The 26,136-nt window shown below is 40.6% G+C and overlaps 2 protein-coding genes across 4 annotated transcripts in view; both read right to left on the bottom strand.

Moving 5' to 3' along the window:
• Positions 1–240: 240 nt before the first annotated feature.
• CCDC110 (coiled-coil domain containing 110) lies at positions 241–13,004 on the bottom strand. The gene is made up of 8 exons (XM_040242879.1): positions 12,888–13,004; positions 12,357–12,657; positions 5,560–5,615; positions 5,061–5,126; positions 3,524–3,634; positions 3,369–3,428; positions 602–2,687; positions 241–297 (listed from the first exon to the last, which is right to left on the bottom strand). The coding sequence occupies exons 1-8, from the start codon at positions 13,002–13,004 to the stop codon at positions 248–250; spliced, it is 2,847 nt and encodes a 948-aa protein (XP_040098813.1). The 3' UTR covers positions 241–247.
• A 7,708-nt stretch (positions 13,005–20,712) lies between these two features.
• PDLIM3 (PDZ and LIM domain 3) overlaps positions 20,713–26,136 on the bottom strand; it is a 29,932-nt gene continuing 24,508 nt past the window's right edge. For all 3 annotated transcript variants that reach the window (XM_040243072.1, XM_040243074.1, XM_040243073.1), the window contains 3 exons: positions 24,834–24,964; positions 23,083–23,194; positions 20,713–21,689 (listed from right to left, as the gene is read on the bottom strand). In XM_040243072.1, the coding sequence (XP_040099006.1) occupies positions 21,500–21,689; positions 23,083–23,194; positions 24,834–24,964 (433 nt within the window). In that variant the 3' untranslated portion in view covers positions 20,713–21,499. The remainder of the gene's footprint in view (positions 21,690–23,082; positions 23,195–24,833; positions 24,965–26,136) is intronic.

Genomic DNA, 26,136 nt, shown 5'->3' on the forward strand with positions numbered 1-26,136 from the left:
ATGTCTTCCACTGGAACCCACGACACCACGTCAGGCTATAACACATTATTAGCTTACAAACTGGATAAAGTCTCAAGGTATTTATAGTTCTTGACAGCATGAGAATATATACCTAATTCCAATTTCTAATTAAAAAATTAGCCCAATCAATTATAAGGTAATTGTGATCATATGTGGAGGTAAATTTAAAGCTTTTTGTTGAAAAAAGTACCTGGATGAAAGATTTTGAAATATTGTTTTCAGAAATTTATTTACATGTCTTGGATGGAAGCAGTTGATACAGTTTACTTGGAGTTCCTAGGGGGAAAAAAAGGAGAATTTTTGAAAAGATGGCACTGTAAGTGTACTGTGGAAAAATAATAATTAACAAAATTTCCTGCTTGCTACCAAAGTTGCTTTAGCCATATACAACATATAGAAGTAGTATAAATAACACATCTCATCAAAGGACCAAAATCTCTAAGTAATTCAGCTGTGTAATGAATTGGATACAAATCTTACAAAAATAGTGTTCGCCTTCTTATTACTGTCCTCTTGCTAATGCCTGATAAACAAAAGAAATCTTAAACACATTTCTATGAATCCACCAAGATATACACACCTTTCAAACCAAGGGCTAAAGGCCTATTCCCAGGACTAGAGGTGTCTTCATAAATATCATAGATGTCAAAATGGAATTTATCTTTCCTTGAAACGTGACCCATTTTTGAGAGGTCAATATGGTGACTGCAGATTTTTTCACTTAGATTTGAATATTCTCTTTGAAGATTCCGCATCTCAAATTCCAAGGTGTCCCTTTCATTCTCTATACTTCTTACATAGTTTTCTAGGAGTATTTTGTCTTCCTCAAGTCTACTGATGCTATTTTCAAATTTTATACTTTCTTGACTATTTTTTTTTAGTTCTTCTTTTAGAAGCTGATTATCGGTCTTAATTTCCATTACCATTTTTGATAACAGTTCACATTCATTGCCCATTTCTGACAAACTATTCTTATAAATACTTGCTTCTGACTTTGCATTTTTTATCTCTTGCAGAAAATTCTCTTCTGCAGTAGATTGGTATGTTTGAATAGCCTCAATTTCTCTTGCCATCATCTCTCTCGCATCAGTAGATTCTTGTAAGGTGGTTTCAAGATTAAGCTTTTCATTTTTAACTGTTTCTACTATTTGAAGAAGTGTCTCTTGTTCAATTTTTGCCAGTCTTTCTTTCTCTTTCAGCTGTGCTGTCTCTAGGCGGGTTTCTTTCAGTTCATTTTCCAGTGCACCTTTTTCCTTTAGAAGCTGATGTGTTTTTTTCTCTAACATTTCTTTTTCCTCTTGTATCAATAGAATATTTGTTTTCATTGATTCCATTTCTATGCTCAATCGTTTGTTTTCATTATTGACAATGGCCATATCACTTTGAGTTTTGTGTTCCTTGCTTTTTAGTTGATCTAATGCTTCTATTATTTGTTGATTCTCCAAAGAAAGTTGACTGTTTTTTTCCTCGAGGGTTTTATTTTGTCCTTGGAGAACATTGTAGTTGCTAACTATTTTTTTCAATTCTTTAAGACATTCTTTGCCATCTTCTTCTGTTTTAGTTAACTTGGACTGGAGAGTATTCTTTTCTTCAACCAGTGTCTTAAGTTGCTTTTCATACATTTCAATTTTCTGTATCAGAGATTGTGTGGTAAAGACAAGAGGTTTAATTTTTGTTTTAAGGGTTAGGTTTTCATTCTCTAGTTTCATTACTTTTTTCTGTATTTGCATAGATTCTTTCAAATAATTCTGTAAGTACTGAATTTTTGCTACACATTGCTCAGTAACAGAATTGACTTTGGATGTTTTCTCATTTTCAAATATTATTGATCCTCGTTTTACTGTAAATGGTTGTTTTTCTTTGTCTTTCATTTCATATTTTGTTGGGTCAAAGAATGCCAATGTATGTCTCGGGACTCTGGAATGGAGTTTTAAATCCCCAATATTCTTGTCAGTGATAGGAATTTCTTTATTGTTTTTCTCATTCCTTTTTCCCCTGTGTATTTCGCTCCTAGATAATTTTTTACATTTCCTACAAAAATTCACATGGAATTTTGACACTGTTTCCCTAAGTGGGAGCAATTTGTTTACTAATGCCTCTAATTCCAAAATTCTCTTTGATTTTATATCTTCACTTAAGTTGCTTTCAATATTTTCTTCCTTAATGAAATTGTTTTTTTCCTTGTGAATGGGGGGCAGGTCATAATTCCCATGCCTTGGAACAGCTTTTAAAGTCTGCAGTTCGTTTGTAAGTGCCAGTTCCCTATTATGTGACTTTTGAAGCTCTTCCTTCATTTGTTTGATAGAATGGCAAATATCATCTAAATTTTCACAAAATCCATTCTTGACAAAAGGCATTGTCATTCTGCACTTATCCAGAATTAATGTCTCAGCTTCAGACATCCCATTTTGAGGTGCATTAGGTAGAAAATTATAAAAGTTATTATAATTCTTCAACCTGTCAGAATTTTCTGAAGCTGAATTATCTGTTGAAGTTCTCAGAGTTAATATGTCCTTGAAATGTATCTGGCATGGAACATCTATACTTTGAGGAAGACTGTTAATACTATCACTACTGAATTTTTCTTCTGCTGAATGAAGAGTCCTGGAATCCTCAAAATGATGAATTTTCTCCGTAGAAAGGGTTTCTTCTTGATTCTCTATAGGCTAGTAAAAACAAAAATCACACTATAAATGTACTATCATTTGCTACATGACCAACAAATTAAGACAATATTTGGGGAGGATATATTTTTACAACTAGAATGAACATTTTATCCATTCCTTCAGCAGAGAAGCCTAACAAGTATGATTCATTTTCTGCAGGAAAATTTACCTTTATTTTGAGGTCTGTAACTCTGGTCTTCACAGGTTGCTTAGAAATTATACTTATTTTCTTAAGTAGTGAGATGGCAGGGTCAACCCCTCAATTTCAGAAATAGAAATCTAGCATTTCTCAAGAGACCATCATACATTGATGGGGAAGAGAGCAGCCATAGTTCAAAGGGAAGTTTAAAGAAAATGAAAATTTTCATTCCTTCTGTATGTCAATCTTAGCTTGTCTTTCTAGTTTCAAGTGTATCTAGGGCTGTGACTGTTCTGGAAATGTGAGTTCTAATAAGTGGAGACACAGTGAGTCTGGTTTGGAGCTGTTCTAGAGAATTCACTCTAGGTCTAAGTCAATCCTAAAAGTAGGAGAACTCTTAAGTGGACAGAAAGGCCATAAAAGCTGCCTTGCATTTCCGTTTACTTGGGACTCTTTAGATATCTGGACTAAGTCAAATGCCCCTCATATGCTCTTCTAAGAGAAACAAGAAAACTGTAGAAGTATGGAGGAGGCAAACATACATCTTTCAGGGTTTTCAGGACAGGAGTTTCCTTATTTTCACCTCTGACAATCCAATCATCCTGTGAAGAAGGGGAGAATGTAAAGATGAAGATCAAAGGTTGTAACATTTCTGAAGTACCGAAATGTAGAAATGATTTTATGTTGAAGAACATACCAAAGCCGTTTCATTGTGTGTGCTGAATACTAGATTTTTTTCTGGGTTAAATTGTGGGTTTTCTACTTCAATAATACTTTTGTTTAATATTTCACTGATTTCAGACTGTACCTTTAAAAGACAAATTAAGAATATCAGACCTTATAAACTTATGAATGCACAAGAATAATAGATATTATAAATAAAAGATATCTTTAAATTTCCTATACATAAAAATTATTGGCCATCATATAAAAAAATAAACTTATAATCTCTATCACTGAAGGAATCTTTAAGAAAAGTATGCCTTTACTATGTGATTATAAAATCAGAAAGACTTAATTGAGGAAAGTAAAATCTTCTGAATTAAAATAACTTTAGATGTTTGCTTTTTATGTTGTTGAATAAATCAGAGATCCTTGATCTCTGTCATCAGAGTGGAATCTGTTGTGTCAGCCTCAGGAGGATTTTATCTTCTCTTCCCATTTCCCTGCACTTGCTTCTAGTACAGGAATGTCAGGATGAAGTTTATATAGAGCTTCTAGTTGTAAGTTTTGTGTTTTGTATCCCCAGTATCCACACCCTGTCCTGTTAACACTACCCCTTGTTTCTTCTGGGTAAAGTCCCTGTGTCTTTGGCGATGGTAGAGCCCACCTCCAGCTCCAAGGGGTGAGCATGTGACCAGTTAGAGCGTTGCCTCCCTCTGAACAGGGACTGCTTTCAAGAATACATGTGGGGCCATCAGAATCAGGACAAAGTGCTAAGAGAGAAAAGCACAGTCTCTTCTCTAGCTAGAGTCTGGAAAGATAAAGGCCAGAACTTTTAGCAACCCTTTTGCTACCACCTAGAGTCTGAGAATCCGATACTGTCAAAAGCAGAACCATGATAAGGAGGGAGGCTGGTTCTCGGATGATATAGTCCTGGTCATATGGATAAAGATGTCCCCAAGTGCACTATCCGGAGAAGGCAATGGCACCCCACTCCAGTCCTCTTGCCTGGAAAATCCCATGGACAGAGGAGCCTGGTAGGCTTCGGTCCATGGGGTTGCAAAGAGTCGGACACGACTGAGCGACTCCACTTTCACTTTTCACTTTCATGCATTGGAGAAGGAAATGGCAACCCACTCCAGTGTTCTTGCTTGGAGAATCCTAGGGACGGGGGAGCCTGGTGGGCTGCTGTCTATGGGGTCGCACAGAGTCGGACACGACTGAAGCAACTTAGCAGCAGCAGCAGCAGCAGCAAGTGCACTATCCCTGGGGTTTTCATTACCAGAACTAACAAAGTGCACTTTCCCCTTACTTTGAGTTAGATTTTGTATCAATTATGACGAGAGTCCCTATTTGTAGACTGTAATAGGTAGCAGTTTAAACATACTTTTTTTTTTAAATTCAGGTATAACAGAATGTAGTTTCCTCCAAATTTGGGCTCTAGAATAGATTGCAGCTCTATTTTATCACATTTAGTTTCAAGTAATCAAGTGGTTAGGGGTCATCAGCTTAGACATGTATGATGGTGTCCTCAGTTTGGATATTTTCTATGTATATTAAAAGAAACATACCATGCTAACATTTTGCAGAGTCTGTATTCGGAGAGCCTGAAACGATTCCAGTTGTTGCTGAAGGGCCTATAACAAAGTTATACAGGGATGCAATTGAACATCTGTAGGTGAACATACACTTTGTTATGGGATTCCCTAGTGGCCCAGATGGTAAAGAATCTGCCTGCAATGCAGGAGACCTGGGTCAGGAAGATCCCCTGGAGAAGGGCATGACAACCCACTCTGGTATTCTTGCCTGGAGAATCCCATGGACAGAAGAGCCTGTCAGGCTACAGTCCATGGGGTCACACAGAGTCGGACATGACTGAAATGACTTAGCACGCATGAATACACACTTTGTTAGAATTTAAAAAAGATATCCCTCAAAGTTGCCTATTACGGGGATCATATGGAGAGTCAGGTGGCTGGCTTACATTCTTAATCATTCTTGCTCACTCTCAAGTTTTCTGAGGAAGAAAAGACTTTACACAGGTTTTCTGAGAAAATGAAATATACTCACTTTCAATGCTGATTGTGGCTGGATTTGATTTTCTGATTCTGATACACACCCATGTTCTAAAAAGTAAAATTGAAAAATGATGTGATTTAATTCTTGTTATTTTTAAACAATGTTAATGGAAAGCAATCTTTTAGCTTTTTGGATGGTGAGGCAAAGAGATAATGAGATGACTGATATTCACATTAGGAGAAACCCAGTGATACCTGTATAATGAATTAAGAAATAATTTTCATCTGACTTAAAATACTCCACCTACTTGAGGTTGTAACAGTGGTTTTATTTTTATAATAAATCATTAACTTGTAACACCAAACTTAGACTACTCTGAAACTTAGATATCTTTGTTTGTTTCAGGGATATAAACTATTTTTTGGTATAAAAATGATCAGTTCTCATATGATGGGAGACCCTTGGCAAAGTACTATGTAGGTCTCAGTGTCTATGAAACAGCCATGTGATGTTTTTCTTCCTTAATCTGGAAAACAGTTTGGATGAATAGAACATAGGTCTTATCATGTTCTTAAGCAAAGTGTTCCTTCCTAAAAAACAGATCATAGATCTGCCAGAGACACTATATAATGTTTTCAAATTTCATGACATATGCAAAATTTTTATTTAAAAAATTTTAGAAACATGTCCTGAATGAAATGAAAGTTACATTAGAATGTTCCCCCTAGGCTGGCAATTTCTGATGTTTAAGAGAAGGTTTCTAAAGAGTTCAGCATAGCTCCTTTGGAATGGAAGTCTGCCAGATGTTATAGAAACTGGTTGCAAAGCCGCTTCCCTCCCATCCCGTCCCAATCTGGCCCTTATCACTGAGAGAGCAGCTTTGGTTCACAACCTGGAGTCATTTGGCCAAGTGAAGAATCCCACCTTCATCACAGGGCAGGGATGGACAATGAGTCCATCTGGTTACTGCTCAGCTTTGCATCTTACTGGGAATAAAACGGTAGTCAGAAATGTTCATCTCAGAGAGGAAAAAAGGCACTCAAGTTAAGGTCTGGACCAGTCCTGTAAGGCATCCCAAAGTTTTTCAAACTCTAAAATAACCACTACAATATTGTAAAGTAATTAGCCTCCAATTAAATGAATAAAATTTTAAAATAAATAAATAAAATAACCTCTTATGATGAACTCAAATATTAATAGATAAAAATGCAAATGAAAAAATATATCACCTGCTGCTGCTAAGTCGTTTCAGTCATGTCTGACTCTGCACGACCCCATAGACGGCAGCCTACTAGGCTCCTCTGTCCCTGGGATTCTCCAGGCAAGAATACTGGAGCGGGTTGCCATTTCCTTCTCCAATGCATGAAAGTGAAAAGTGAAAGTGAAGTCACTCAGTCGTGCCCAACTCTTAGGGACCCCATGGACTGTAGCCCACCAGGCTCCTCCATCCATGGGATTTTCCAGGCAAGAGTACTGGAGTGGGTTGCCATTGCCTTCTCCGAATATATCACCTAGAATCTCACCATCCAGAATTAAAGATGCTTGCTCCTTGGAAGGAAAGCTATGACATACCTAGACAGCATGTTAAAAGCAGAGGCATCACTTTGCCGACAAAGGTCTGTATAGTCAAACCTATGTATGGTTTTCCCAGTAGTCATGTACGAGTGAAAGAGTTGGACCATAAAGAGGACTGAGCACTGAAAAACTGATGCTTTCAAATGGTGGTGCTGGAGAAGACTTTTGAGAGTCCCTTGGACAGCAAGGAGCTCAAACCAGTCAATCCTAAAGGAAATCAACCCTGAATATTCATTGGAAGGACCAATGCTAAAGCTGAAGCTCCAATACTTTGGCCATGTGATGCAAAGAGCTGACTCATTGGAAAAGACCCTGATGCTGGGAAAGATTGACAGCAGGAAGAGAAGGGGGTGACAGAGGATGAGATGGTTAGATAGCATCACTGACTCAATGGACATGAGTTTGAGCAAAATCCAGGAGGCAGTGAAGGACAGGCAAGCCTGGTGTTCTGCAGTCCATGGGGTCACAAAGAGTCAGACACGACTTAGTGACTGATAAACAACAACAACAACAAGAACAAAACTTTAGGTACCTCCCTTTAGTCAGCTCTCTAGATACATATGTGGAAAAAAACAAATGATTTTCAATCAATGGGATCATATTATGCACTTTATTTGATAAAATAAAACTGCAAATAGTCAAATTTATTGCTAGTATTCAGATTTTTACTCACTACATGAGAGATTATTTCTTATGAGAGCCCTCTAATAAAATATTGGAAATGGGTCATGAAACAGATTAAGAGATTGGAAATTTTATGTTTTAGGTGGGGCTTCCCTGATGGCTCAGCAGGTAAAGAAGCCGCCTGCAAATAACATACATTTCTGATGTGAATGAATATTCAGTGTGATTCACTCCATCCATGCCAAAAAAGGGGGTAAATGATGAGAAAATTGGCCTCGTCCTTCCTCCCCAGTTGTCATGATGTTTGATAGTGATATTTTCACATTTCATGATGTTCACACTTTGTTCTGTAACTATAATTCTCACAAAACTATTTAAACCCGAAGATAAGATATTGCTGTAAATATTCCCAGGCTCTAGCTTTATTCTTAATGAATTTCCTATTCACAATTTTATCTCTTCCTGCACCCGCAGCAACAGTCTCCCTTTTCTGCACAGATTTCCTTTGTCTTGTTAGGACTTGCAAGCTTACGGCTAAATATAAGGACTCCTTTTGCTAAGACAGAGTAAGAAATGTGGGGCAAAAAGAAATCCAAAGACTTGGTCAAGAGATAAAGCGAATGAAGATCTTAAGGAAAGAGCATGGGCTTTCTAGACAGCTTCTACATGGACCTCCCTCCCTCCGTCTCATTCTCCTGTGGAAGGTGGAGGTTTGTGGCACTGGATATATATATAGGCAGCATTTTCTGGCTTTACTGTGGCAGTGGATAAGGTGCCTGGGTGGGGACAGGCATTTGGGGGAAGAGATATGAAGGTCCAAGAGATTTTTTAACTTGAGAGAGTCTAATCTACCTGCTTGCTATGGAAACCATGTAGTGGAAATGGAGAAGAAGAAGAATTCTGGAGAATGAGGCCAAAGTTAAGAACTACAGAATTCCAGGAGAGATATGATCTGGAGGAAATGGCCTGTGATGGAGCAGGGACAGTCCTTCCATGGAAGTGGGGGCAGCAGAGAATGTGGGACACAGCCAGGTAGCTTAGCAGAATTTAAGGTTGAGGGTCAGGGTGTTTGGGTCTGACTGCTTCTAATTTTTTCATACAGTATGAGATCATGTTGCCCATTGAGAGGTAGTGGTGAGAGGTGCTGGAGATTTCATGAAACAAGGAAAGTGAAATAGTTATCTTGGAGAGGGCTTAATAAAGTGTTTTCTGGGGAAATAAAGTATTTTCCAAATAGCATTGAGATCTACAGTATGACTCAGAAGTGAGTGTTTTTCTCCAGCAAAGTTCCGATGATTCAGTGAAGATACAGGGTAGGCAGAGAGAGTCATTTATTTTAAAAAGCTATCAAAAGAACTTTTTATTTTTCTTATGAGTTTCAGAGACACTGGCTGCTCCTTACTCCCAATGGGAAGATGATTTTAAAATTCATCAGTACTTAAAGAACCACATAGGATTTTGTGATTCTAGAATTGGAGAGAAGTTATGAATGAAGCACAGGAGAGGGAGCAGAATCACACATCACAGTTTATTAAGTCCTTGCTAAACGTACAATATTGGGAAATATTTAGACTAAGTAGAGGATGTGGTGCCAGTCCTGAAGAGGCCTAATCTCTATTCAGATTGAAAGAAATATTATTCAGATTAGATTCAACTTAAATTCTCTAGCTGTTTCATATTTAAATGTCAGAATTTAAACAAGATAGTTTGCAACAGGATGCCTTTTGAGATAATTTAGGTAAAGATATGGGGAATTTATTCTAAAGTCTAAAGGAGCTTATGTCATAGTAGACATATTTTTGTTGTTTAGTCGCTAAGTTATGTCTGACCCCTTGGACTGTAGCCCACCAAATCTGCCCATAGGACTTCACAGGCAAGAAACTGCAGTGGGTTGCCGTTTCCTTCTCCAGCGCATCTTTCCCACCAAGGAATCAAACCCAAGTCTCCTGCATTGGCAGGTGGATTCTTTACCACTGAGCCACCAGGGCAGCCCATTCAATGTATAGAGAAGGTTTTAAGGACATAGCTGTAGCTAACGGAGCAGGGAGAACAAATGAATTTTAAAAATGCGATGTGGTAATAATTCTATATATGATGTTAGATACTCTGTAATTGAAGCTTTTTAATTCTCAGGTTCAAACACTGATTTTTGGTGTGGCAATTCCCATTCACTCCTAGAAGGAATTGTTTTCTGAAGCCTTGTGAGCTGCTCCATCCAAACCTTCATTCATTCATGCAACAACTGTTTTTGAACACCTTGTATCTATCAAGTACTGTCCAAGGTGCTGGCGATCTTACAGTTGAACAAAACATGCAACATCTCTGCCCATGTGAAGCTCCCCTTCTAGTGAGGGGCACGGAGGATAGAGTGTGTAGGACGGGAGTAACTCCTATGGGGAAATGTAGGGCACAGGGGAGGGTATGTCCCTGCACAAGGCATTGTCCCGGGAGCTCTGCAGCCAGGCTGCCTGGGCTGGAAGCCTGACTTCGCCAGACGCTTGCTGTGAGGGATAGTGTCTAGTTTCTAGGCAAAGCCTTACATAGTGCATGGCATACAGTAAGTACTCAAGAAAACGTTACTAATATTACTGCAGCAGCAAGGATGTTATCAATATGATGATGGTTTGATAAATTTAAAATTTCTAATTGAGATGGAGAGCAGGGATGACTGCTCAAGTTCTCCACTGCTTCCTGGTTTGCTCAGATCAAGCCCTCTCATCATACATGGAACTGCAAAGCCCAGTTTCCTCTCTGAACCCTCCTCCCATCCTCCTCCTCCTCGCTCATTCTGCCCCCGTCACTAGCTATTCCTCAAACATACCAGGCCTCCTCCCACCTCAGGGCCCCTGCAGCTGCTTTCCTCTCTTTCCGGAATGTTCTTTCCCCAGAAATCTGCACTGACAACTCCTTGAGCTCCTTCAGGCCTTTGCCCAGATGTCATCTGCTAATGAAGTCTCCTCCCATCCTGTTTGAAATAAAATTGCTCACTCCCCACCCACCTCTGACATTCCATATACTCCACCACTTCATGTATTAACTACTTAAAATCAGAGACCTGAGAACTATTGCAGAGCATTGTAATTCGGTGTTATTTATGCAAATCACGTTAATGTTCTGTTGGTCCGTACCCAAAGAACAGACCTCTTGGTAATGATGAAATGTAGCTAAGAGAACAGAAAGAGGGTGGGGCACAGGGTCACACGTCCGAGTTTCGTCTCTAGCTGTAGGCAGAAGGTCCCTGCCATCCTTCATCACGCCTGACTTGGAATATCTCTCACTGATTAAGCCCCTGCCCTTATACCCACCATGCTCTAGCGAGAAAGACAGGATCTCTCAGCCAAGCCTATGTGCTATTTTGTATGTAACGTCATTTTCTGTGAATGCTGGCATTTTCCTCCTTACATCTCGCTCATGTTAGAGAACACACAGTCTTGCCAAATTCAAGGCCCTCAGTCTCTTCTGACCTTAAACGCGCTCCCTAGGGTGTGGAACTGTCTAAACCGTCTGTGAGGACTTCTCCCTGGGTCAGGACTTCGGGAACCACCCCCACCCACCCACACATTGCACAGGGGTGCCTGCCTGGCCTCCCCCAAGAAGATGGCCGGTGCTCAGAAGAGCGGAGAGGGGGCAGGTCAGCCCACTGTCCCCGCGGGGGCCGCTGAGGTATGGCTTATCCTGGTGGTCACGGGCATCCTGCTGTCTTTGTCTACAGGGGTGTGGCTGTGCCAGCCCTGTTTTCAGAGCCCTTGACAAAGCCTTTGTGAAGGTCCCTGGTTTCTGAAGGTGGACAATCCGTCCTGACCTCAGATCTCCTGTTACTTCTCCCAGCCCTTCTGCGTGGGGATGGCCCACGTGTCCTGTGTGGCTTAGGGGCAACTGTAGATCCGAACATGGCCCATCAGTTTAGAGACGGCCTCCCACCCCCAGCACTCTGCGCCTCTCCTGACATCTCTCATGAACACCAGGCTCCTCTGAGAGCCTTGGAGCCTCCTGCAGCCTCTCTGGAGGAAGCCAGACTCCAACTTCAGTGTGCTCAGATGGCCCTCCCACCCCCGCACATCTTACTCATCATTTATATGGAGCTTCAAAACTGCAGCTCTTTAATTATTTCAAACACCCTCCCTATACACCCTTCCAGTAGTCCACAGATATTTACTATAAAAGCAGTTCTTTTGGAAAGAATCGCTATCTTTTTAGTGATTGTCCAGAAAAATCAGCAATTTCTTATTTGATATTCAGAGAAGCAGTATAGTGTAGCAGGTGTGTTCAGGCCTGGACATTTGCAGCTACCCTGCTGAATGCTGGCTCTGTCGCTTGCTGTGTGACCTTGGGGAGTTAGTTAACCTCTCTGTGCCTCAGTTTCCTCACCTGTAATATGAGAACAGTCGTACCTACTTCATAGGGTTGTTGCGAAGATTAAGTTGATCCATTTAAGTGCTCAGGACCGTACGTGGCCCAAAGGAAATGTTCCGTGTTAGTTACTGTTTGTACCAGCCGAACAGTTACCGGAAGTACACCAGTTGGGCTAGGGGATTTAGGCGGCGTACTGGTTGCTACGTCATTTATTGTAGTTTTGCTACAGTAAAAACGCAGAAGCATCACTGTGGGCTGAGCTTGGCCGGGAGTTTTTTGTTTTTTTTTTCTTTTACCTGTTTCACTGCTACCATTTTCCTTTACTCCCTCAGAAGAATTTAGGATCTTGGATGCTGAAAGGAGGACGTAGTCAACCTCATCCTCTTCCTCAGGACGCTTTTCTGTAATAAAACAGCACTGGGCTTTAGCCTTTTGGCTTTGCCGGGAAGAGGGAAACGAGGCCTGGGGAGGAGGGTGACGAGGCCTGGGGATGCGAGGCGCGGGCGCGCTGAGCGGCCACCGGAGGGCGCGCTGGGCTGGAGGCTGGGCGGGCGCCGGGATGCCTTCCTCCTGGCCGGCGGAGGTGCGCGGCCGGTCCTGTAGATCCGCACCCCAGACCGGACCCGCTCTGGGGGTAAACGGGCTGGGGTCGGGGAGGCAGCGCTCTCCAGTACCCGTCCACCTCCCAGGGCGCCCCCTCAAAGGCCAGTCCCACCCCAGCCTGGCTCTTACCCGGGCTCATTTCTGCTACTCAAGGCCTCTTCCCAACTGCCTTCACTCCTCCCAGGCATTCTGCTCGGTTGCTTCTAGTCCGGGCATCTCGTTGCTTGGCAACGGGGTGGCGGGGACCGCGCGAGGGGCAGTGGGGGCGCGCGCAGCGGTGGAGGTGGGAAGGAGGAAGGTGCGTCCTGGGGTCTGGAGTCCCGGGTCCCAAATGCCCGCATCGCCCGAGCGGCGCCTGCTGCTGCTAAGTCGCTTCAGTCGTGTCCGACTCTGTGCGACCCCACAGACGGCAGCCCACCAAGCTCCTCTGTTCCTGGGATTCTCCAGGCAAGAATACAGGAGTGGGTTGCCATATCCTTCTCCATTGCATGCATGCATGCTAAGTCGCTTCAGTCGTGTACGACTCTGTGCGACCCCATGGACAGCAGTCCACCAGGCTCCTCTGTCCACGGGATTCTCTAGGCAAGAATATTGGAGTGGATTGCCATTTCCTTCTCCACCCACCTTCGCTGTGCCCCCCAAATCCAGTGACAAACTCATTAGGGCGCCCCCCTCCCTGCCCCCCGCGTCTCCCCTGCTCATCCAGAAATTGATCAGACTGACTTAACGCAGCACCTGTTGAGCCGAAGTTGTGTAGACAGAGGCGGGTGTTTGGAGAGACACAGACACCTAGGAACTCCCCTCCTGCTCTGATCTCTCTGATTGCCATTTCATTGTTTTATTCTGTTCGGTTCCTCTTGTTTCAACCCATCTGTCAGGTCAGTTTCAGCGACTTGAGATTCAGGCTATCCTAGACAAGGGACATCTATTTGCTGCGGTTAAAAGAAGACCCCTATTTCCAGTAATGAACTTCCAATAGCAGTGTATTGAAACGTCCACATTAGAGCTGTCGCAGAGGCGCCAGTCTTCATTTGTAGCGCATGCTGCTTTCCTGTGCGCAAACCACTTGTAAAAGACGGATGTTGCCTTGGAAGCAGGGGCTTGTTCAAGTAAAGATGGGTTGACCCTGGCCACAGTCAATCCCCTTGCCCATCAGAAAATGGAGCTCTTTAAGTGAGACTATTAAATGAGTATATGTTATTATTTTGTGATAACAGCCATTATAGATGAAATATAAAATAATTGAAAGTTCAGATTTTAAGTCATAGTAAGGAATTTCAAATCATGATGGAATAATTTATTATGTAATAATTATGTGCCTCGATTTCATGGAAATGAAGTTCTTTATCATAGTTTCATTGTTTACTAGCTGTAAATTTCTTGTTTCCTAGCCTATAGAAATGGCCTCTGGAAGATTTGGCAGTCTTTCTTGTGGTGTTGTAGACAGTTTTGGCAAACTGTAATTTTGAGAGCTTAGGTTCTCCACTGATGATTGATGGTGACAAAGTTAACTTTTTCTGAAGAGCTGCAAACATTTTCATCAATGTATCTGTCAAATTACTCTTCCGAATAAACTTCAGTATTTTGAAGGGAGAATGTAGATAAAAAAGCATTACATTTTAGAAAGTTAATTACTATACTAATGAAATTTCCATAACAAATAAGAAATTACTATAAAATAGTTTATTTTATGCAACATTATATATTAATATCTGATAACATAATTAATATCATGTAATATTCTACAATAGCTGATTTGTCTGTGTAATGTTTGTGGGTTAGGATGGCAGATGTGTACACAGAAATTACTTGTGGATTTAAATGGGATGATTCAACCATACTGTTCAGTACAGGATATAAAAAGGAGATGATAAGAGCTACAGTATCAAAAACTCAAAGTTGGCCAGTGTGCTAATTTCAGTAGATGTCTACTCTAATTTTAAGATACTTCCCAATCAATTCATCAATGAGAGCAGCAGTTCTTTACTTAGAAGTTCAGTTGATTTTAGATGTTAAGTCAACAAGATCATTTGATTACAAGCTTCATTTCTCTTTTGTAAACTAAAGAATAACTTTTAAAAATAATGTATTTGTCCAAAAATCATTATCATTAATATTGAACAAGCCCATCTTTGGAGCCAACAAAGTTATAATACATTTTAAAAATATCTTTAATAATTAAAGTGTCTACGATATGAATGGTATCCCCTCAGAAGAGGCCCCTTGTGAGGGCCTCACACCAAGAGACACGTGGAGACCCTGTTCTTTGGTGAGAGAGAGAAACTGGATGGTTAAGGAGAGAAACTGTCACCCCCAAAATGGACGTATTTGGTCACTTTGGGGAGTATTTATTGCATTTGTGAATGTATGTCCAGGGAAGTCTTATCTGATTACTCGTGGCCCCACCTATCATAGTTCCTGGGCCTATGACACTAAAAAGGTTGATGATCCCAGCTGAAATTGGTGAGCAAAGTTTAGATTCAAAACACTTACTCTGAGGGATGCTCAATTTTTTCCCTCCCTAGTGTAATTATTGCCCCAATAATTAAGTTTTTGGTGAAATATTCTTAGCTTATACTTCATGGTGTTGAGAAATGTGGAATTTCATGGGAAAATGTTATTTTCCAGATTTGTATGGAAAACACTGAAACATGGGAAGGTTTAGGGACTTTTCAAAAACTCTCCTAACTGGTCAGTGCTAGACTTCTTGATTCTGAAATCCTAGTTTTGCCACAAATCAGTTTATTTATTTATTTATTTTTACCCATAGCAAATCACAGTTTTATGATATAGGACAACATTTCATCTAAATTTTACAAAAGTATAGAGGAGGTATAAATATTAATGTTAGAACTAAAAGTTTGTTTCCCTGATATGGTATCACATGTCACCTGTACTATTTTCTCAGTATGGTGAGACTGTTCCTATTTCATTTGACCTCATATCAGGTGGACAGTGGAGAATTTTCTGTCAGAGGATATGCCTTCTCTGGCCATACATGTCAGTCAGTCCAGAAACTGCTGTGAAAATATCTGATTTATTTATTTTTTATTGTGAAGCTCATTGCTAAAGGTTGGAATTAAAATCTGTACTGCCAATTTGTTTGTTTGTTTTTAAATCTGTGAGTCACAATATTTCAGAATCTTCAAATAGTAGCTCTTCTTACAGAATCCATTTTCACCTGTTGACTAACAGCTGCAGAATCAAGAATCTGGAACAAATTCAAGAGCTTGCACAAAAACAAGCTAGTCAAATCTATTCTTAGCAATTTATTACCAGACTGAAATACTTCTGGGGTTTTAGCTCCAGAAGATCTTTTTAAAAACCTGAGATCACAAGGCTATCATTAATCATAGCTGAAGTCTATAGTAGTGTGAAAAAGTGACCAAGTGAGTAAGTGAGTGAAAGTCGCTCAGTCGTGTCCGACTCTTTGCGACCCCATGGACTATACAGTCCATGGAATTCTCCAGGCCAGAACACTGGAGTTAGTAGCCTTTCCCTTCTCCAGGGGATCTTCCCAACCCAGGGATCAAACCCAGGTCTCCCACACTGCAGGCAAATTCTTACCAGATAAGCCACGAGGGACATGGTAAATTTGGACAATTGTCATGAGGTTAGTGCTTTGGTCAGGGGAACTCTGTGCTGGTGACTTACGTCTTGTATGGCTACTGGACCATCTCAAAGGCTACTACGTGCAAATGCAAATCCACAGCCATCTTTAGGTATCTTTTGGAGTTAATTTTAACCTGATTTCATCTATATAGGAGAATAGACCCCACAACTCACTAAAAATAGCCAGTAGCTTTGGCTCTTAGGAAGTTGATTGCTGCCTTAGGGGACTTATAAATAGTGGTGTAGTGCGGAAACTCAGAAAGTGGAGTTGATCTGCCTGTACTAAAGAGATACACAGAGGATTATCAAGGGAGCTTGAGAAGGAATAGATATAAGGGAAAGAGAGAGTTTTAGCATGGTGGAGAGTATGTGAGCATACTTGCAGGCTGAGAAGAGTCCATGACACAGAAAGACTGAGTGGGAAAAATAGGCACCCTCTGTAAGATTCACAAACACAGCCTTATCTCATGGAAGTGCCTCGTTTCAGAGAAAGTGCATTCCATATTGCTTCAGCCTCTGTCAGAGAGCCAAGCTCAGTATCATCATCTCTACAGATCGGACAAACCTTCCTAAGGTCAAAGAGACTGTTGGTCCAGACTTCCCTGGTAATCCAGTGGTTAAGAATCTGTCCGCCAATGCAAGGGACATGGGTTCAATTCCTGGTCCAGAAAGATTCCACATGATTTGGGGCAACTAAGCCCATGTGCCACACGATAGAGCAGTGTGGCTACTACTATAGAGTAGTCTCGCTCGCAGCATCTAGACAAAGCCCATGTGTAGCAACAAAGACCTAGCACAGTCAAAAAAAAAAGGAGAGAGAGACTTGGTCCTTATTGGTCCAGATCATGCCCATTACTCTATTCCTCAAGTTCTCTTTCCAACTTTTTTTCCCCATATATCTAGAATTCCTACCCTTGAAGTCTTTTTTTTTTTTAAGATTAAAGGGCTGTCTTCAGAACAAAACACAAGTGTTTGATTTGCCATAAAGGGGGCAGTAGAAAATGAATAGTACTTGTTAGTGGCAATTAGTCTTTTCCATTGGCTGGCAGAAGCAGCAGTGGAATCAAGGACCGTCTTCACGAGGAGGAACGACAAGATTTGAGACATGAAGCAGGGTTCCGGAAGGGTCAAGGCTGAAAGCCTCAGGAACTCAGCAGCATCTGGAGCCCAGATGTGTGAAGAGGTAGGCGGAACAGCATGTGCCTCTGTGTGAGGCATCATGGTACACAAAGCAGGCTCTTGCATGCCACATTGGTAGCATAACCTTGGTGCTTTAGTGAACCACAGATACACGTGCGCTTTGGCATATATACACATGATAGGTAATTCATGTTGTGTTTTTCAATCCCCTCTACTTCAGGAAAGGAGATAAAATGGGAATTTGATCTCATAAGAGGTAGGTCTGAGACTCTGCAACATATTCTTGCCCTTGGCTCAGAAACAACTTGTATATAATCATTTTATGCCCTTCTGAAGTGTGATGAATAACATTACTACAAAATTTGAATGAAAGAAATTATGATAAAGCAACCACTTCTGATAGGTGCTTTGTTTTAACCTTCACCACATGAACCATTCTAGCTAGCTTGAAAATGTCAGTTTGTAAATATAGCCAATGTGTTCAAAAATCCATTTCGTTAGATCACAGTGTCAACATATCTTACTTGGTAGGGGGTCAACTAAGTATTTATTGAGTGCTCTCCAACATGAATAGAAGCTTAAGACAATTATCTTGAAATATTCATGTAGATCAAGTAAATGGTTTATTTGCTTGAATTATCTGAATGCTCTCAATCTTTCTCCAATTTTGTTTTTTATGCTTAAGATTCAGATAGCACAGCATAAGTAAAAAAAAAAAAAAAAAGGACATTAGGCCATGATGACATGGTAATAAAGAGTAATGGTTATAAAGTAGTAGTTTCTCAAGGCTAAAATCAAATCTGTTTAAAGGACAGCTTGACAAACTTTTGCAACTCAGGTTGTTAGTAGAAGAACCCCCAAGCTCCATCCTGCCTATCTTGGAATGTTCCTGTGATGGACAAATTTTAGATTATCTTATGTAGAGATAAATAAACTGTTTGCATATCATATTAGCCATTAACTTTACTTTGCTTACACAGGAGCAAATGTATGTGATAACCAGAACTGTTTTTTATTCAAACAGTTGTCCCATTGGTAGAGGGTGTAGCAACTCTATCCTGGGTTTACTCTGAAAAAAGAGCAATTTAGTTAATCATGAGCCTAGAGTTGTTAAACAGAGATGATTTCATTGATCATTGCTGGTTTTAATAAGCTTATAAATATTAAAAACAGTGACTAATCTGTTTTCTCAGAAGATATAGTATTCTGAGAGCCAAATAAAAACTGGTTGGCATTCTTTGTCTGTGGCATGAATTCCTATATAAGCCCAGGTGTGAATTCATTATTGAAAGACAAAGTGCTAGTACAGGGAGAAATATTGCTTTCTTATTTGTTTACTTTTTAAAAAACTTTTAATTCCTTTCCATTTTAACATTGCTATTTTCACCCTGTACTTTGTATGTTTTAAAATGATTTTTATATTGCACTCATTTCTACTGGTTAATTGTCATAAATTTATCTTTATGTTCAAATTCTAGGCTTAATCATCAAAAGAATAATTTTAATTAAAAATAATGAACATGCAATTTGAGAATTTGCTTCATAAGCCTTGGGGCTTCCCAGGTAAAGAATCTGTCTGCCAATGCGGGACACACAAGTTGGATCCTGGATAAGGAAGATCCCCTGGAGGAAGAAACGGCAACTCACTCCTGTATTCTTGCCTGGGAAATCCCATAGACAGAGGAGCCTGATAGGCTACAGTCCAGGGGGTTGCAAAGAGTTGGACATGACCTAGTGACTAAACAACAATAATCACAGACCTTAGTCACATAGACTGAATTATCAGCTTTAAGCCATATGGCTCCTGAATTTCAGATTAGAGCTATACTACTACTATTTTTCAAACTGTACTACTTTTCCCCCTCATTATTGAACATCTGAACTTAAGAATGTCATTATAAAATATGTAAAATATAATTTTAAGGAAAATACTGTCTGATATCTAACATAAAGTATGCATTAATGTATAGCATAATGTCTAATGTACACTTTTCTTCTCATGAGTCTTTCATTCTTATTTAACTTCCTTTTAGTATGGTACACGTACCCTCAACTTTGCTTCCTGACTCCAGAGATGCTGTTTTACTTTCTCCAGATAACACCAGGCAAACTTCCACTAGGAAAGGTTATAGGTGTGTGAGAGAGGGGCAGAGAGGGGATACAGTGGGGATTAAGTGCTTCTCAAACAGCTTGTCCATGACCCTCATTTTCATTAACCCCACCTTTATCCCCTAGTCTAGAAATGCCTATGTTTTCAGTTCCCTCGCCTTTTCAAGATCCTGGGTTGAGTCTTCAGTTTTCTCCATTGCTGCTTTGGATTTTAACTTTCTCAGCTTTCCTAAATCAGTTCCCACTCCTTTGCTCTAGCTTCCAAACTTTTAAGATTATGTCTTTCCCAGAAAAAAAAAATTAAAAATAACATCTGAACCCAAAAAGTAATGTGTTTGAACACAATCATTTCTTTGATCACATAGTTTTCTATTTCCTTTGAATTGCTCTGTGGATGAATTTGTGTTTTGGTGCAGGCGTTCCGGTTTCTATCTCAAATGGCCCAGAGGGTTGGGGCAGGTATTCTGTCTTGTGTCACTAGTTCAAAACCCCAGACCGGTCAGAGTCAGAAATAATCAGAGAAGTTTAGGAGAATCCCAGAGCAGTACAACACGGGCCCTAGTTTCCATCTGGGACAATAGGAGGATCCTTGCTCCCAGCCCAGAGGCAGCAGCTGCAGCTGGGTAGACATGGCTTTGTGACAAGGGGGTGAGACCATGGACCTGAGACAGTGCCCACCTCCCCAGCCTGCTGGTTCCCATGGTTTATACTTGGAGAGGACGGTTTCGTAACTTCTCCTTTGTCCTCAGGGACAAGCTTGGGAAGTAGGTAAGACACGCATGTCAGGGGGCATTGCCATGGCACCACCATGGTGAAGGGCAAGGTACCCGAGCTGAGCCAGGGGCCAGATGGGGTTCGTGTCTGAGATGCAAAGAAACCATGACTCCAAGGAAAGCTGAGCTGAGACTTTTGGAGGTGGTGGTAAAGGTGGCTTGTTGCCTGGTTCCAACTATGTTAAAAAAACAGCACAAGTGGAACCATGGATTTTCAGCAGAGAATACAAGCAGGACCCCAGGAACGCAGCAGCCCCTTTCCTCCCCAGGGGGTCCCCTGAATGTCTCCTCTTGGAGGTGCCACCTTTGGGAAGTGAAGATGGTGGTGGTGAGCCTTGAGAATAAAGAACTGGCCTTGATGGAGTCTGAACTTTGAATATTTATCTGAAAGAGACATTTAAAATGAAAGAGACTATTTCAAAGCAACAGAAACTGTTTTAATCTGAGACTGTATCACCTTTAACTAGCAAATTTAAAACTTCCCCTCCAATCAGCAGAAACTGTGGGCTCATAAGAAAGAGCAAATGAGTTATAAAAATTAAAGAAACCATATTTTTTTCCTTAAAATATCCGAGTTATCACTCGTGTACAACTCAGGTTGTACACAACAAGTTAGGACTGGGCTCCCTCATTGGAATGTTGATTTTATCTGAATTCAGCGAGTGCCACTTTGTTAGGTATTTTTAAAATATTTTATGTATTTATTATGTTATGTTGCATCCAGCAGTATGACTGTTTGAATATGAAACTAGAGAGATCTAGAAAATTTCTGATATGCACTGTAATTGTTGAAACAGATAACAGACACTGCAGGTTTTGTTAGAATACAAGATTGTCATTTGGTATTTACTAGAATTGCAAAATCAGCTGGTTAAGGAAAGACAATTGGACTCCCCGAATATCTTGATGTTTACATGTTTGATGGTCATAATAATATAAATGGAAACTGTGGAGAATGACATGAAAAAATTATTGCTTTAAATGCCATTAAGTTATTGCTAAGCTCCCCTCCAAACAGTTGAATGCATGTTTGTGTTACAACAGGCATGTACCTCCCATTCTTTCTCCTAAAAATACAGTAAGTGTCTAAAATCTTGGTTCTAGATTTGGCGTCAACACTTTGCTATAAATCTGCCCCAAAGCCATTAACACCAGCCTGTGTGGATGCGTGTGGGTGTGTGCGTGCTCGTTCTGCCTAAGACTTAAGCTTTGGGATACAGGGTGACCGTGTCGTAGCCCTCTGGGGGCCTCATGCGGGCCCGGGCATGAGTTTCGCAGTACAGCTCCCCCTCCACGAAGAAGTAGCCCTTCTGTTTGAGGTTGAGGTTACAGTCTGCGCACACGAAGCACTCTGGATGCCGGTATTTGTCCCGCGCTTTCACAACCGCACCACTGGTGGGGAAAAAGGAGACCCTTGTGAACACACACACATACAGCCAAAAATATGACCCAAAGGGAGACAACACTATAGATAAGGCAGGTGTTTCACATTCAGGAAAGAACAGCTGTAAAACTCGGCGCAGCTGTGGAACTGATGCAGTTACCAGGGAGAGCCAAGACAACAACGATAAACCTGCATGGGTTTCTCTCTGTTGTTCACGTGTGAATATTTTTCAGATTTTTTTCTTCAAACAAATTTTCTTCTTCTTTTTTTTTTTTTAGAGAAATGATAGGATCTTACTTCATGATCTCTCCCCATTGTTTCTTTGGAAGCAGGAGAGATGATGCAGATAATCAATCCTCTGCAAAGGAATCAGACTGTGACCAAGGTTGTTGTCTATACAACCAAAGTCCCTCTGCTTAAAGTGTCTAGCTTGGTGGTCCAGCGTCCACTCTATGGAACACAGAACACATCAAAGGGCAGAGATGGAATTTTCCATGGGTGGGGTACACTTGCATTTCGACAGTAAACTGTTGAGACAGTTTACTCCAACTTGGGAGCAACAATTGTTGGATTGGCCAAAAAAAATCCTTTCGGGTTTGTCCATTGCAGCATATGGAAAAACCCAAACAAACTTTTTGGCCACCCCAACACACCTGTCATGTGTTACGAGGTCCTCTCTGCCCCCAGCCCCCTGTCCTGCTAGTTTCTCTGTCTCCCAGCCCCTTCTGTGCTATAAGCAGGCTTATCTCCTTCCCCTACCCTCCTGGGATGCCTCCTGGGTGACTACACTAATAGCTCCTCAGTGTGAGAGCTAGTGACAGGGGGACAGAAAAAGGGGATGGAAGGCGTGCTCCCACGGGCCAGGAGGTGGAGGGACTGCCATGATCTGGTTCACTTGAAGATCTGAAACTAGCAAGGGTGGCTATTTACACCTAAAGCCCCTTAAAATGTGTCTAAAGATCATATTTCAGTATTTGTGCAACTTTAAGAAACTGACTAAGGATAATGTGTTTTAATGAACAACTGGGTGACCCCCATATTTGTTTTCCTGGGTTTATACAGAAAAGGAAGAATTCAAAGACTAAGCATCAACAAAGGGAGGGCTTTTTGAAGTGGAGTCATGATTCTTGGAAATGACTTTTAGGATATACTTCTGGGGCATTTTCCTTTTACGAACATATACCTGAAATTATAAGTCAGGATTTCCAGCTCACCTTCTATGCTAATTTGGGGGTACACCTAAAAGGATTTCTGGTCAGACTGCCCTCAGTGTTGTGGACATTTATACTTCAGTTCGCTGAATAGAAATTTGTCTTTTGTAAAACTTCAAGTCTCTTCTAGAGGAAGTAGGGAACTGACGCCAAGACTGATGGTGAACTTGGGGTTGAAAACGAAACTTACACGATGCCACTCCCGCACTTGTCACAGAATGGCATCTTCTGCGTGCCGCCGGCGCCGCCATGGACCTTTGTGACTGGAGCCCTCACGCTCCGAGTTCCAGCGGGACGGTCATCTGAAAAGCAAAGTGCTTCCATTTATGGCCAGGGAGCAGCTGGCTATGGTTGATACTTCGCTTCTATTTTAAGGGGTGCACTTTAACCTGAGGAATTCTTAGCCCTACCCACAATGATCATTTGGAAAGAACCAGGATTCCTTCAAGCATAATTTATTCTGAAACAGGACCTTAGGAAACAAAATTAGTTAAAAAACTGTTGTTGTAGGGAGCTGTTACCAAATGCCCAAAGGAACAGAAAACATTTTGCATCTTTCTTTTTTTAAATTGTGGTAAAGTATACATAGCATAAAATGGACCATCTTTGCCATTTTAAGTGTGTAATTCAGTAGCATCAAGTCTGGTCACAATTTTGTGCAGCCGTCACTGATACCTATTTCTAGAACATTTTCATCATCTAAAACAGAAACTCTGTAACCAGGAAACATTAACTCTGTATTTCACTCTCCTTCCAGACCCTGGTGACCTCTATTATACTTCCTGTCCCTATGACTGGACTATTCTAAGGTCCTCTCCTCATATAAATGGAATCATGCTATATCTGTCTCTATGTCCCTGGTTTATTTTATTTAGCAGAATGTTTTCAAGGTTCATCCATGTGGCAGCATATATCAGAATTTTCATTCCCTTTTAAGGCTGAATAATAGCATACTTTATGGATATATACCACATTATGTTTTTCCATTCATGTGTAAATAGACATTTAGGTTGTTCCCAACTTTTGGCTGTTGTGAATAATGTGGATGTTGTGAATAATTCTGTGGATGCTGGTGCATAAGTATTGGTTTGAGTCGCTGCTTTCAGTTCTTCTGAGCATACATCTAGGAGCGGAATTGCAGGATCCCTTGGCAATTCTGTTTCACTTTTTGAGGAACCGCCATACTGTTTTTCCAGTGGCCGCACCATTTCACATTCCCCATCAGCAGTGCACAAGGGTCCCCATTTCTCCACATCCTCACCAACACTTATTTTCCATTTTTTTAATAATGGCTATACTAATGGGGCATTTTGCATTTCTGTGCAACTTCTCAAGGACAGTATATATCTTTTGGACATGGAAAATCATTGGTAAGAGCATGAACTCTGAAGACCCCAGGAGTGGGCTGGAGACCCAACTCTGTTTCTTACTGGCTGTGTGGCTTTGTGCAAATCCACCCTCTCTATGCCTCATTTTTCTCTTTTGTTAACTAGGGGAAATAACAGCTCCTACCTCACTGAGTTATTGTGGGGATTAAATGATCACATTTGCAAAGCAGCTCGGCACAGGATTTGGGACATAGTGAGTGTTCATTCCAGTGTTATCTAAAAATTTGATGATTATGATAGCCTGGGATATGGGGGAGGCTGAGAAATCTTGCAGTATTTTATGATCAATAAGCTGAACTAGCCCTTGACTACTGAGATAGGATTTACCTTTGATGATCTTTTACCATCAAGTTGATGGCTCCTTAAATATGTTCTGGATGTTCTCCTCCTAAACCAGGCAACACCAAATCCTTTTACAGCAAAGAGTCATTTGATGACTGATGAAAATCAATTTTAGACTCTCATTCCCATTATGCTTGCTGCCCTCCCCTCCCCTGACCCTTGCAATAACCTCTGTCAACCACGTCTCAGCAGACATTCACGGACTGCTCACCAGGGCCATCGTTCACTAGTTCCTGGAGCACCCTGAAGGAGCCTGACTGGCGAGGCTGACTAGGTTCATTCCGATTGTCGTGGAGCATCCGGTACACATCCGACTCGGGGGGCACGGAGGCCGTGGGTTCACTGAAACAACATGGCGGGCGAAGCCGCGTCAGGAGCGTGCGTATGTGCAGGAAGACACAAGATATCAATAAGCAGTGACTGCTATATTTACAGCAACTCCCGAACAGAGATTCCGTATTCTCAAGTTAATCTCTATTACAGCTAAGTATAACGTGATTTCACAGGGGTTGCCTTAAAAATATCATTGATTAACCTGGGGGTCACTTCAGCACTTCTCCATGTGGAAGAATCTTTTGGAGGGCAACTGAAATGTTGTTAGGAAATAGTAATTTAAAAAATAATGCGTGCGTCTGATGGATATATAATTATAATGTGAACAAAATTAACCTTTTAGAAATAAAAGACCACATATGTGTGATAGAAAGTGCATGAGTGAGCCCAGTTTATCTCATTCATAAAGATGCTAATAAAATTCAGATTCATTTTTGATATTAAACCAAATATCAAATATGGTTTAGTTTTGTTAACTCCTGAATCAAGGTAACATTTTGGCTGTAAACTGAAGAATTCAACTTCTCAGTGTTTGAAAGCGCATAATATAGTGACTTTCACACAGAAGTCAGTTGTATAGGCTACTAAATAGCTACATTATAATTCATTTACAAAAATGATAGATGATATATTTTAATAAACTTTCTACAAATATATTCATGATGAACAATAAAAAATGCCATAATAAAAATACATGTCCGGCACTGTAATATTTTACTATTTTGTCATTTAATTGCATTATCTAGAAAAGGTAGTTGCTATTTGCACAAATTTTTATTACCTATATCATATTTGGAAATAATCATCTTACCTATCTGAAGCTCCTTGCAAATGGCTTTGAAATACATTATGCTATTATTATCTCATCCCAAGGGCTATCTTTGGGATATTGTTACATAGCACTGGTAAGCATCATAATACTTTATAATTGTTCTATAATATTGAAAGAAGTGATAAGGTTTTATCTTCTAATAAATCTTTTTAATTGAAAAGTACTTTGAACAAATATGCATAATAAAGAAGAAATTAGTCAAAATAGAGACCAATGGAAATTAGATATCTACATTAGTAGCCTGAGATATTCACTTACAAACCTTTACTCATGGCACAAATAGTAAATGGAAAAATAATTAACTCTTCCACGAGATGCCATTAGAAGAGACAAAAGGTATCATTTCTTT

The sequence above is a fragment of the Oryx dammah genome, unplaced genomic scaffold (genome assembly GCF_014754425.2).
Source record: "Oryx dammah isolate SB20612 unplaced genomic scaffold, SCBI_Odam_1.1 HiC_scaffold_7, whole genome shotgun sequence".
Taxonomy (NCBI): Eukaryota; Metazoa; Chordata; class Mammalia; order Artiodactyla; family Bovidae; genus Oryx; species Oryx dammah.